Source organism: Felis catus, chromosome D4, assembly GCF_018350175.1.
Source record: "Felis catus isolate Fca126 chromosome D4, F.catus_Fca126_mat1.0, whole genome shotgun sequence".
Lineage (NCBI taxonomy): Eukaryota > Metazoa > Chordata > Mammalia > Carnivora > Felidae > Felis > Felis catus.
This window is the reverse complement of record NC_058380.1, coordinates 25,813,369-25,826,045: the sequence shown is the minus strand read 5'-3', so window position 1 is coordinate 25,826,045 and position 12,677 is coordinate 25,813,369. Positions and strand designations below refer to the sequence as shown.

Below are 12,677 nucleotides of genomic sequence, written 5' to 3'. Positions count from 1 at the left end.
TCACAACACTTATTCATTCATTTAGCTAATACTTACTGGTCTTCTGCTAGGCGCAAACACCCCCCGTGGACTCTAAAGGATGCAAAGTAACGCAAAACCTTTCAGAGTAATAGGGAAACAAGACAGGGACAGAAAGAGCTATAATGCAGGATAGGAATGGATGTCTCATAGGATGGGGAAAAATAAGATGCCGTAACAAATTTATCACAGCTATTATATAGTAAGTGAGATCTTAAGTCAAGATGCCAATAGTTAACAGTTGTCAGGAATGCTAACACACTTATTTCTGACCTGGCTACAGATTCGAGTGTTATTATTTAATGAGCTCAAACTACAGAGGGGAGCACAGCAATTTCATCTTACTTTAAAATGAGACTGTAAATACAAAGCTAAGATTAAAATGTTAGAGCCGGGAGGGTGGCGCCCCCAGCTTTCTGCACGATGCAACCACAGGTCAGCCGAACGGATGCCAAGAAGTTGGAGTAAATGTGACCAAGAGCCTGGAAGGGACTCTTAAACCTCCTACACACACACACACACACACACACACACACACACACACACACGCACACATTCATGCATGCACACTTACGCATGCGCACACACACCAAGTTCAGGGTTTCTGACAGCAAGGGCAAGTGAGCTCCAGACTGAGCCACTCAGCCTGCTGTGGGACGGTCTGCACAGAGAAAACCACCACTCAGCCGAGCTGCCTGGACTCCCGTGGCCTACGAAGGGTAACAGAGGAAGTAGTCAAGAGGAAAATAAAAACCACAAGAAAAAAATCTTTAAATGTTTATTTATAATACTCAGTGGCCTATTTAAGATGAATTCCATTTATGGTAATGAGCCTTTAAATGAGGCCATTTACAATCGTTACATAGGCTCTGCCTGGCATTAGCCACAATACTTAAGATTTCCTTGAGGACAGGACCTAGGCTTTGCAACATCATTTACTCCTGTGGTTTTCTGGTTGGGTTCTAAGAATCTCCGGGATCCCTAGAGACTCTTCCAGGAGTTTCTTTGGGGAAAATGTGGTCATGGCAGACTCAATTAATTTGTGTCCGCTTGATCGCCTCCAAGTATCCTTCCATCACCACAATACGATTTGATGCTACTGGAGACAGACTACAATGGGAAGACATCCACAATGCTTAAACTTCAACTAATCCAAGAGGCCTCCTGGCGCTCGAAGTACGTGAAAAACTAAAGAATCTTTCAAAAAAAGAAGGTACAACTAAATCCACAGAAGGGCTAAAGAAGTGAAGGATCTTCAGTTGTAACTATTGCAACGATCAATGACCACACAACGCTGGCAGACAGCTGGGGTTCAATTCTTCCATCCCCATGCAAACCCCTCTTCCAGAGACTGTCAGAGCACATTACACTCATTCGCTTAGGCTTCCATGTCTCCCACTAGAGAGCAGAATCCTGGAACACAGAAACTTCTCCCTACATCCCAGTCCAATATGCAACCAGGCCCACAATTAACATGTGTTTCGAGAACTGAGTAAATATGCTGCAGGGAGAAAACAGAAATGTGTGAATTTGAAATCAGTGCTCTGATTTTTGACCCATTGAGGAAATTTCCTGCAGTGATGCTCAAAATGTTCACACTGAGCGTCTCATTCCATTTCACATCTTCCTTAAATTGTATGTGCCTATTCCTATGTGAGAAAGCTTACCACTTCAACTCCGCAAACTCAGTGTATTCCAATAACTGCCCATTGTTGATACGGGGCACCAGGCAACCCTCCTTATAACCCACTGATTTGTCTCTGCACTAATGGCATCTTCTCTCTGCATGTTTTCCTTGTGAATAGGGGCGGATCCTACAACCCAGGCAATATATACAGTTTGAACCAAAGCGACTGCCTGGGATTCAAAGGCCTCGTCCATCCGGCAACCCCACCTCTGACACACAGAGCCTCTGCTTTGGGGTGTTCTAGGCAACCTCCCCATAGGAATGTCAACAGTTTATATGTGTTTCATGGTGATAACACAAGAATTGATCACACCTGGAAATGCCGGCCAGTAGACATCAACACATTACAATCTTTTTCCTATCATTTTACAGCCAAGGAAATTAGAGAATAAGGGTATATACTGAGTGCAGTAGCAGACCTAGAAGGCAATGTCACAAGGATGGGCAGGGAGGGCAAAGGACGACCTCTCCACCAACGTTCACTAAACACCAGCGGGCACTGTGGCCGCGGATAAAAGCTGGAGAATGTTGTGTCCATGGCTATTTCCCCCTTGAATGGGTTTGCTTGCCATTAGGTCCTGGACATAACAAGGACCAAACACGTCGCCATTAGGACACAAAGCATCCCCAGCCCTCCCACTCTCATCTTTTTCTGTTTTCCCTCCTTTAGGAAACAAATCTTTATGTAAAAACATTTAAACTCATCATAAATGATACCTTACTATTGAGATTGCTGGGTTAATTTGTTACTGAATCATGTTTTTTATGAGGGAATAAAAACACAAGTGGCCAAAACCTGACAAATCGTTTTCTCAAGAATTTTGATATAAAAATGCATCTGCAGCATCACTCATTAAAAAAAAAATACATAATTACTCTCTCCCCTGAAACTGTTACCAAATGACACACAATAATCATTACTTACAGTTCAGACAAATCAAGGTGACGAAAATGTTTCCTAGACAAGCTGGTCAGTTTATTTCGAGTAAAATTGCTGAAAGAAACCAAAAACATTAAATGTGAATTTGAAACGTTACATCTCAAGAATAAAATATGCAAGTAGAAAACTGTTTTTCAAAATATAATTTCATTTAACCATGGTTCATTTGACCATGGTTCGACCATAATCTCTTTCTTCCATCTGGAATGACAATTTAAATTTTCCTGCCTCTCCTATAATTCTTGTTCATAAGGGGAGGAGAAGGATGGGAATACTCTCCAACGTGTCTTTTTAATCTCTTTCTTAACAAAAAGTTTATTTTTCATATGCTGATTCAGAGCCAAGTTATACGCTTCCTAGAGATCTCTGACCTCTTAAACAATTAATAGGAGGAATAAACTTAATTTGATTTAAAACCATGAAACTCACTAGGGGAAAAGATACTTTAAAATTAAACAGCATCATGAGTATTTTGAAATTACAAGACACATAAATATTTAACTGAAATTAACACATCCTTATAGGAAAGAATACACACTGATAAACTCTGATTGATTAACTCTGTTGATTGTTTATACATGATTTCTAAATAACCCGATAATTCCAAGATAAAGACAGTAAGAAAAAAAATCACATAACAAGGAATATGTTAGATTTCATCTGACACTATTCTAGCGCCACATCATTTTAAGATTTGGACCAACCAGACAATGAGAAGTCCATGAAACCAAGTCATAAATACTAATGAATTTACTGACGTATTCCAAATATGTAATTTCACTCAATGGCAGGAGTTTCCGTTTCCAGCGATCAGTGCCATGAGGCCCTGAGTGGGGAAATTCAGAGCCATAATCCCAGCAACTGACTCGCTCTGTGGATTTGTTTACTGGTTGAATTTATTTAAAAAGTGTCTAATGCTTGGGTCTCCAGACATGTGCCTAATAACTAACAGGAATGTAAAATAAACATCAACTTTTACAAAAACAGCCAAGCCCCCAACAAATTACAACGAGACTTTCAGTATCTGTTTCCTGCTCAGGAAAGGAATTGCTGGGCTGAGAGGTAAGAACAAGGGACCTGAGGGTGACAGTTATCCCGACCCTTTACCTGAGGCTAGACTATTGTGTCAGCCCAACAAAATCATCGGTTGACCAGACATCCTGCTATGTCTGACCAGCCACCTTCACAGAGGGGTTCTAACCCAGGAGCTTATGTATGAGCCAACGCTGGTCAATAGAAGGAATACAGAAAACACCGCTTCAGGGTCCCCTGTTTCAAGAATGCGTGTGTCCTCTCCCGACTTCGTTCTATATTGAGATTTCCACTCATCCAAACCCCTACCTACACAGGGTTCCCTCTTCTTCCAATGCTTACTTCTTCTGTCTTTATACTGCGTGTAAAGTGCTCACCCACATGAAAAAAATAATTCACCGGGAAGTTGTAAAATGTGCCCACATACATCTTTTTCTCTTTTCTTTTGGAACGTGAATTAAGAATGAGTTTCCCTGGAGTATCATACACTGAAAAGTCAGTCTGTCTGTGTTCTCTCCAGTCTTTGAGACACAAATGTTTCCATCTTCAGAAATCCCTACCCTCTGAAGGAAAAACAAACAAAACAGCAAGAACAAAAACAAAAAACAAGCAAGCAAACAAACACATCCACGACTCTTCTTCCCAAGAAGAACCAGGAGAGGGGGGAGCAGAGAAAGAGGACACTATGGTCAAGGTCTCGGTCAGCTACAAAGACAGCACCGGGAGCAGCTGGCCCTGTCGGGCTGCCAGCAGCACAGCCCAGAGTGGGGTCATACGCCAAAGAACAAGATGAGTTTTATGAACCATACTTATTATTGAGGCAAAAGCCAAAAAAGAAGAGGAAGGGAGGGAAAAAAATCAACAATCCTCTTACTGTTTGATGACAGAACATTGCGAAGGAGCTAATTAGCACCTCGGCAAAGTCCCTGGAAAATACACAGGCTGTCTTTTCTCACAACCCCTGGGTTCTCAGAGGCCGGGGAGGAATTAAAGGCACCAAGAAATAAACTCAGTGACCGGTCATAGAGGCTGCAGACAGTCACCACATGATGCTGCATATGCCCAGGGCAGAGGGAGGGGTGGTGAGACAGGATCCAATCCGAACCCCCCTAAAACCCGAAGTCAAATAGATTACTCTTGTGCACATTTTTATGTTGTTGGGGAGACTCAGAGATAATCGGTATATCCCTGGAGTAAAGAGAAATGCGTTTCGTTCTCAGCTCCCTGGTACCCAAGGTGATATTCAGAGAAATTGCAGAAAATCAGATAAAACAAGGCAGTGCCTGAGTCCTCAGTCCTAAGGACAGGTTGGGACTAAGGTCTGCAAAGGCAGACACCTCATTTGCTTCCTCCTCCCTCCCTGCCATTCTCAAAGCCAACCAGTGAATTTAATATTTGGGTGAGTAGGAGCCTCTCTCATCCATGAACACTGTATACGAAGCTTCCCGGCATCACCGAATGTCTGAATATTGTCTAACTTCATTCTCTCTTAATACCTGACCGTGCCTACAAATGGCAAGGGAGTTTTTGCAGCTTCACCAGTGACTTGGCTTCCTGGCTACTGCCTTTTAAAGATACTATATAAGATATGTCCATCTCTTTGGTTTTCTGCTCTCAAAGGACACGTCTTTGGGAAACAGGGATAGATAGCTGGTTTTAGAGAAGCTGTCGGCAGCACACAGAATGCCATTCAAATTATTCTACCATATAATCACCCTGAAAACATACATCAAGTGGCTTTGGTTTTCGTAAAAATGGCATGCAACAGGCAAGCAGAGAAAGTAGAAGAGGTAGAGTAAGCCCTCTTGCGATTAAATCCCCTCATCAATAAATAAGTTTATTACTGAAACTGCAATTAACCGTAGCCCAATGCCCAAATCACATCGTTAGGGGAAGTGATGGGGTGAAAATAAAATGTGGCTGAGAGAGTAATCCAGGTGTAGTGTCAGCTGTAAATACCAGAACTTAAGCCCCTGAAGTCATTAATTACATTTAAGTGATGGCTTTGGAGCATTTTGACTTTTGTTTCTGTCCAAGTTCTCTCGTTTTTGCTCTCAAGACCTATGCAGACATCAGATTTGTGCAGGCAACCCAACCACAGAGATGATGCCAAAAAGGCATTTAAGTGAAATGTGTTAATCAAGTTCCTTGGAGTTGTACCACGTTTTTGCTGAATGTTGTATATCTTAGTTCTACAGACTTTATTTTCAAATCGACTTCATCATTAACACCACCTATAAAATATGAAGTCATGATACTGGCTTTACGAAATTCATGTTTTTCATAAAACCCACAAATCTCCGGGGAGTGTCCAGGCACTCTGCTGCTAAAGAGTGATTTCTTTTGTAACTGGTATGGAAATCAGTTGGGGAACTGTTCTCTTCAAGGAAAGAAAGAGGAAAAACATCCTAAGAAGGCTGATTCTCTAATTATACGGATGGTAGAAATTTTATTTCCTGTGCTCTTGTTGTAGGAGCACGGTCAGGGTGAGCCCTGGAGTCACAATTCTGTCACTTTGCATCCTGTGGGCTGGAGAAAATCCTAGAACTTCCTCAGTGTGATTTCATGTCCATGAACAGGAACCAAAAAGATCTTCCCTACCGATTGTCAGAAAAACCAAGCGAGATATCATGGGAGAGAGTTCCATAGGTAAGCTGTAGATGATGAGACACAAAAGCACGGTCGCAGAGAATTTGCAAAGCACAAAAAGACCAAAGAATGCCGGCCAACGAATTCCTCCAGCAGACACTCACTCCCCTTAACACTCGGGGCACAGGGAGCACCAACCTGAGCTTAGGGGGAGGTAATCCTCTGTTGAACGAAGAAACCTCTCCAGGTGCCTGCGTGGCTTAGTCAGTTAAGCGTCTGGCTCTTACTTCGACTCAGATCATGATCTCATGGTTTGTGAGATCGAGCCCCATGTCCCTGCTTGGGATTCTCTCTCTCCCCCCTCTCTCTCTACCCCTTCTCCGTTCATTCTACCTCACTCTCACTCTCTCTCTCTCTCTCTTTCTCAAAATAAATAAATAAATAAATAAATAAATAAATAAATAAACTTAAAAAAAAGAAAAACAATGAAGAACCCTCTCAGGAAGGCCATCCCTTATGGATTGCATGCTACCCTCTAACAGGACTTAACAGCGGACAACCTGAGAGCTTCCATTGTCCCTATTTCCGTCTGACCTCGGTTGACAAAGCATCAACGTGACTTCAGGGAGGCACTTGCTGTTTTGCAATTACCTGAACCTTTGGCATGTCCCATGATTGATTTTTCTCCGCTTTTACCAATCACAACAGATAGCTTTGAGAAAATGAACTTTCAAAAGAGGATCTCCGGGGGGTGGGGGTGGGAGTGGGGGCACTGGCAATTTTTAGTTCCCTAAAAAGGCCGAGGCCAAGTCAGTTTCTTCCAATTCCATTAGTCTGATGTCTTCCAGGGAACACGTAATGATTCCCAGGAAAAGAATCAAGGACCTTGTACCAGGACATAGTTTTCACATCAGACTCTGCTGTTGGCCTACTGCTCCATCTAAGATGGAAATAGCCCAGAAATCCATGAAAGGGAATACACAGGCTGTTCTAAGTACCCTTCTAAAGCTACTCAAAAATCAAAGCTAACATATCTAAGCTATTGTCACACCTATACTAACTTTTAAGAAAGGAAGTTCATAGTTGCAAAAGAAGAAAACAGAGGGGAAAAATATTGAACACATTGGGTCCTGGGAGGCAAAAGCATCAACCTTTACTTACATGTGCTGTAAGTTGCTGTTTTTCAGAAACGCTTTATGAGCCACAAATTTTAATCCAGAATCCACAATTGTCCTAAGAAAACACACAGTTGCACGTACGTTAGAACGAATGGGTGAATGCGCGCCTGACTGTAACACAGCATAAGAAAAGGTATAGGTATGCAAGCATAAGGTATGCAAGTCCTGAGTACTCACAGATTTTTCAGTCCTGCGTAAGCTTCGACATCATCTTCGTTGATGATTTCCAACCTTTTCTGATTGGCAATGTAACTGCAAAAAGAGCAGGGAGTGAAAACCAGTCACCCAGAAGACAGTACACGAAAGGATGGGTAACCTCATCCCGCCTCACCAAGGTGGCGACCCCTCTCCACCCACCGCAGCCCCACCCTTTTTCTTGAAATACAACAAAGGGAGAAAAACTGAGTGTGGCTAAGAAACCATGATTGATCAGGTTTCAAGGTCAATGACAGATTCACCAAGCTTCATTTTTTTCTTAATCTTGTGTCACTCTTTCAACTCACAAGTCCAATCTGCCTCCCCTTTCAAGGTACCCCCTGTGTCGAGAGATGAAAATAATTTGGACACGTACCTGCTGCCTCTGAAAAGTGTTTCGTCCTTATGGTGACAGCCACAGGGATGCTGGCATCGTCACACGCAAGACAAATCACATCTTGCCCCACATGCCAAGAGAACCAGTCACTCCTTTTTACTTCCTAAAACACTGAAGCAGATTCTCCTCCCCGTTCTCCTTCCTCCTCTGCTCCCTTCCTTTCTCCCCACTCTCTCTTTTCCTGGCCTAGGATCCCCTTTGTCTATCTGTCAGTAGCAATACCAATTTCTCCTTTTGGGAACCACATCTCATAAAGCCCCACCGCATGGCCCTAGGGCACTCTCTGTAGGAACCCTCCTCTTCCCCACCCGCCAGACCCTCAAATGCAAGAGTGAACTGGTGACTGGCAGGACAGAGAATTCTATCCCCTTGGCCATGATGATTGCTTAGACATGTGCGTGTGACCTCAAGCAGACCAATGAGAATTTTCCTTAGAACTGAATAAATGAATGCTGGGACAGAGAGACACTCTTTCTCTGGGATCATAGTTGAAAGATTATACTGGCCCAGGGCCTCCATGAGAAATTTTTCTGCCACAAGGAAAGGGACTGTCTAACAATGAAGTCAGCACACAGGACAAAAGAGCTATGAGGGGCGTCTGGGTGGCTCAGTAGGTTAAGCAACCAAGTCTTGATTTCGGCTCAGGTCATGATCTCAAGATCATGATGAGATCAAGCCCTTGCATCGGGCTCCATGCTGAGTGTGGAGCCTCTTGGGACTCTCTCTCTCTCCCCCCCTCTCTCTCTGCCCCTCTCTGACTCACTCGCTTGTACTCTCTCTCAAAATAAATAAATAAACATTTTTTTTAAAAAAAAGAGCTCTGAGATATAGTAAGAGAGAAGACCCTGAAAAATGCCACTTGAGCCTTTGGATCCAGACATCTGTGAGGTTAGAAGTCACTAACATTAGTTTGATCTGAATTTCTGTCACTTGCAACGAATAAAATCCCTGATAATACAAACACAAAGCTATTAAAACCACCACCATAGAATTTCCTTGTGCTACAATTATCTGAATATTTTCTTAGGTCACAACCTTTTTGAAGACAGCTGGATCCTGTTCTATAATTCTTAATATGCACCACAGCATATAACAAAGTACCTTGCACACAGTAGGTGTTCAAAGGGTAAAGGGTAGATAGACGGGTGAATGGATATATGGATGGATGGACAGAAGGATAGATGGGCAACACTATTTGGAACTGGAGTTCCAAAGGCACTATAGGAAGCGGTATCAGGATAGATCTTCCCCCTTTCTTTTTCAAAAAAAGTTAAGACATGTCACATATTCCAATTAAGACGCTGAAAACAAATATGCAGCCCTGATCTTACTAACATGAGGTAAAATGAAAAACATAGTAACCGATGCAGGAGAAGATACAGCATCTGTCAGTTGCTTCTACACAGTCCAAAGAAGGAAAAGTGGACATCAAGATATATGGTAAGAGTTGGGGTGCCCATTTTTGGAAAATAAATTTTAGAAATAAAGTAAAATAAGGAAATGCTCTGAGAGAACAGAAAAGGACCGAAGAAAAATAATTTTCAAAGGACCCACATTAACATTGTCCCCTGTTTCACAAAAAAGCAACCTCCAAGATAGAAAGTCATCTTCTGCTCAAAGATCTTGGCTTTCCCTGATATCCAGGGCCTGGCACGTAATAGGTGTGCAGGAAGGATTCATTCCCTTCTCTTGTTCTACTACACTAGGAGGAAACACTTCTCAGACTCCAACCTAACGCTCAAAGAATTTTCAACATCAAGATTTTTTATGAAATGTTTCAAAATCATCACAATTTCGATTATTTAAGTTATTCAACTAACATTTTCAATAGAGACCACAGTGACCCGCCCCTTCTTCTAAATTATCTCCCAGCAAGAACTTTATTCCAGAGACCCCTAAATATTAACGCTTCCTTCATGCAACTGGCAGCAAAAAGGGCAGATAACATGGGCCAGGTTTCCTTTGCAGGCACAGCCAGGACTTCCAGAGAAGCTTATTCCTGTCTTACAGCTGAGCTAGCATGGTGCTGTCACTGTTCTGAAATCATCTACGAGTTTTTCATCCCTTGGAGGGATCATCATCACTGTATCCTTCATGCTGATGACAGGGGCCTAATATGCAATAGGTATTTAGTCAACACCTGTGGCACAAAGCATTTATCTTTAACTTTTCTTTAAGTTATTGATGGCCTTTGTGTTTTTCAATTTCATTTTTCATCAGATTTTTAATTGATAAACTCCCTGGTTGTATTCAGTAAAATACAACAGGCTAGTATAAATTAGAATGGAAGGCATAGAAGGAAGAAAAAAAAAAAAAACCCAAGGGCGGAGATATCAACAGAGGTAGGGATTAGGTTCAAAATGCATATGCTTGTTAGAAAAGGGCTTGTTAGAAAAGTGAGTCTAAGCTTTCCAGTCACTGACACTCAAGAAAAGAAAGAAAAGGAAATAAATTTCATCAGTGGTAAATTCAGTGTTTGTGAGATGAAAATATGCCAGACATTAAGCAAAGCATAACAGTTCTTCGATTTAAGACCAGACAGGAGATTTTGCGGAAAACCATCAAAAGTACCATGTGAAATTATTTAAAAAAAAGAAAAATGGTCATTAGAGAACATTAGAGAATACTCTTCCACTGTAGGAGGCAGGAATGCCTTGGATAAATCTGGAATATTTCTCCCGGTCAGAATGGAAAAACCAACAGATGAGCTGTATTAAAAGGTGGTTAAGTGCCCACCAGATGCCAACAGCTACCCTTTGTAAGACATCATCTGCCGAGATGCCCGCAACACAGCTGCTGGCTATACACCGCTCATCGACTCTAGCCCTCAAGAAACTCTCCTCAGCTTCCTCCCCGTGAGGAATCTCAGGGTTAGAATGGGAACCAGCCCAGGTAGTATCAGACAATTCACAGAGGGGAAGCCTCAGTGGCCAAGAAACAGATGACAAACTGCTCACCCCGCAAGGAACGCAAATCAAAACAAGGACATAGCACTCCTCTCCCACTAAATGGACGTGTTTCAAGGGTGACGACATAAAGCATTTCTAAGGATGTGGGGGATTTTTCTTACACTGTCGGAGGGAGTGTGAATTGGTACAACCGCCCTGAAGAGCAATTTATTCTGGAAGATGATACATCAGCCCACTTTACAACCCAGTAATCCTATTTCCAGGTATATACCTGGAAGAAATTTGCACACAGCCACACACAGAGACATCTGCAAGAATATTCTCTGTAATACAGTCAGAATTCAAAATCAGCAACAAGCCAAGTGTCCATCAACTAAGAAACAGAAAACAACCAGAGGGGAAGTGGGTGGGGCATGGGGAAAACAGGTGATGGGGATTAAGGAGTGCACTTGCTGCGATGTGCACCGGGTGATGTATGAAGTTTTGAATCACTATATTGTACACCCGAAATTAATATTACACGGTATGTTAACTACACTGGAATTAAATTTTTTTTTAATTTAAGTTTATTTATTTATTTTGAGAGAGTGTGTATGTGCACAAGCAGGGGAAGAGCAGAGAAGGAGGGAGAGAGAAAGAATCCCAAGCAGGCTCTGCACTGTCAGCACAGAGCCCAATTCAGGGCCCAAACTCACGGAACAGGAGATCGTTACCTGAGCCAAAATCAAGTGCCAGATGCTTAACTACCGAGCCACCCAGACACCCCAAAACTTTTTTACATTTTTTAAAAAGAAACAAACAAAAAAATAAGGTTTAAAGTTAAATTGGACCAGATCTTCGTGAGTAGAAAGAGATATTCACACTAAGTGAGAAGGCAAAATTAGCAAAATTGCACACGGATATGTACATATAACAATTTAAGTAAACTTTAAAAAATACACAGAAAACAACACACCTAATGCTCACAGTCAAGGATATCTGTTACAAAGTATTTTTATGTCATTATACATTTTTGAAATATATTTCTATATATATTGATGAAGAAAACAGAAAGAAGGAAGGAAGGGAGGAAGGAAGGAAAGGAAAAACAGACAGAGAAAGCCATACAAGTGAAGTGACTACAGGGAAGCTGGACCTGGGGACTTCGGGGTTATCAGGTGGTCAAATACACCCGGGCTCAAGTTCCTGGTTCCCTGGACCACGGAAAAGGCCAGCAGCCTGAAAGCCTTCTGTTCCCTGCCCCAGAGCCCTGGACAGCAGCCAGCAGATTAAGGTGGACATTGGGCTGCCCCCTACTGGTGATCTCCATGTGCCTCCCACAGGATACTGGCCGCACCAGGCCTTTTGAGTTCTCCCAACTCACTGGACCCGTCAGAAAAGCAGCAGCTGCTCAGACCAACCCAGGGTTAGGAAGGAGAGAAAAAGCGCCGGCCAGAGCACACAACCGGAGGATGTGCCTACAGGCCAGGCTTTCCCATCTCTCCAGTCAAAGTGCCGTGAAACTCTAGGGGCCCTTGACGGAGTCCAACTTTGCTTAAGAAAGCACATCTCCATGAGGGGTTCCGTTCCCCATGAAGCAGTGAAGCAGGCCCCCCATTTTGGCACAAGCCTTTCTCAGGAGATTTCTCTCCCGAAAAACTGCTAACTCCTCTGACCTCTGACCTCCTCTGACCTCTGTTCTGGAAAGGTTAGGCCCCAGGGGTTTTAAGGCATAAGACCTCGCCCCTGAGCC

The 12,677-nt window shown here is 42.7% G+C and overlaps 1 protein-coding gene across 5 annotated transcripts in view; it reads right to left on the bottom strand.

The window, feature by feature from the left end:
* The window catches only part of NTRK2 (neurotrophic receptor tyrosine kinase 2), a 335,632-nt gene that overhangs the window by 299,780 nt on the left and 23,175 nt on the right, over window positions 1-12,677 (bottom strand). For all 5 annotated transcript variants that reach the window (XM_023242219.2, XM_023242218.2, XM_023242220.2 and 2 more), the window contains exons 2-4: window positions 7,622-7,696; window positions 7,428-7,499; window positions 2,631-2,699 (exon numbers count right to left, since the gene is read on the bottom strand). In XM_023242219.2, coding sequence (XP_023097987.1) covers window positions 2,631-2,699; window positions 7,428-7,499; window positions 7,622-7,696 — 216 coding nt within the window. The remainder of the gene's footprint in view (window positions 1-2,630; window positions 2,700-7,427; window positions 7,500-7,621; window positions 7,697-12,677) is intronic.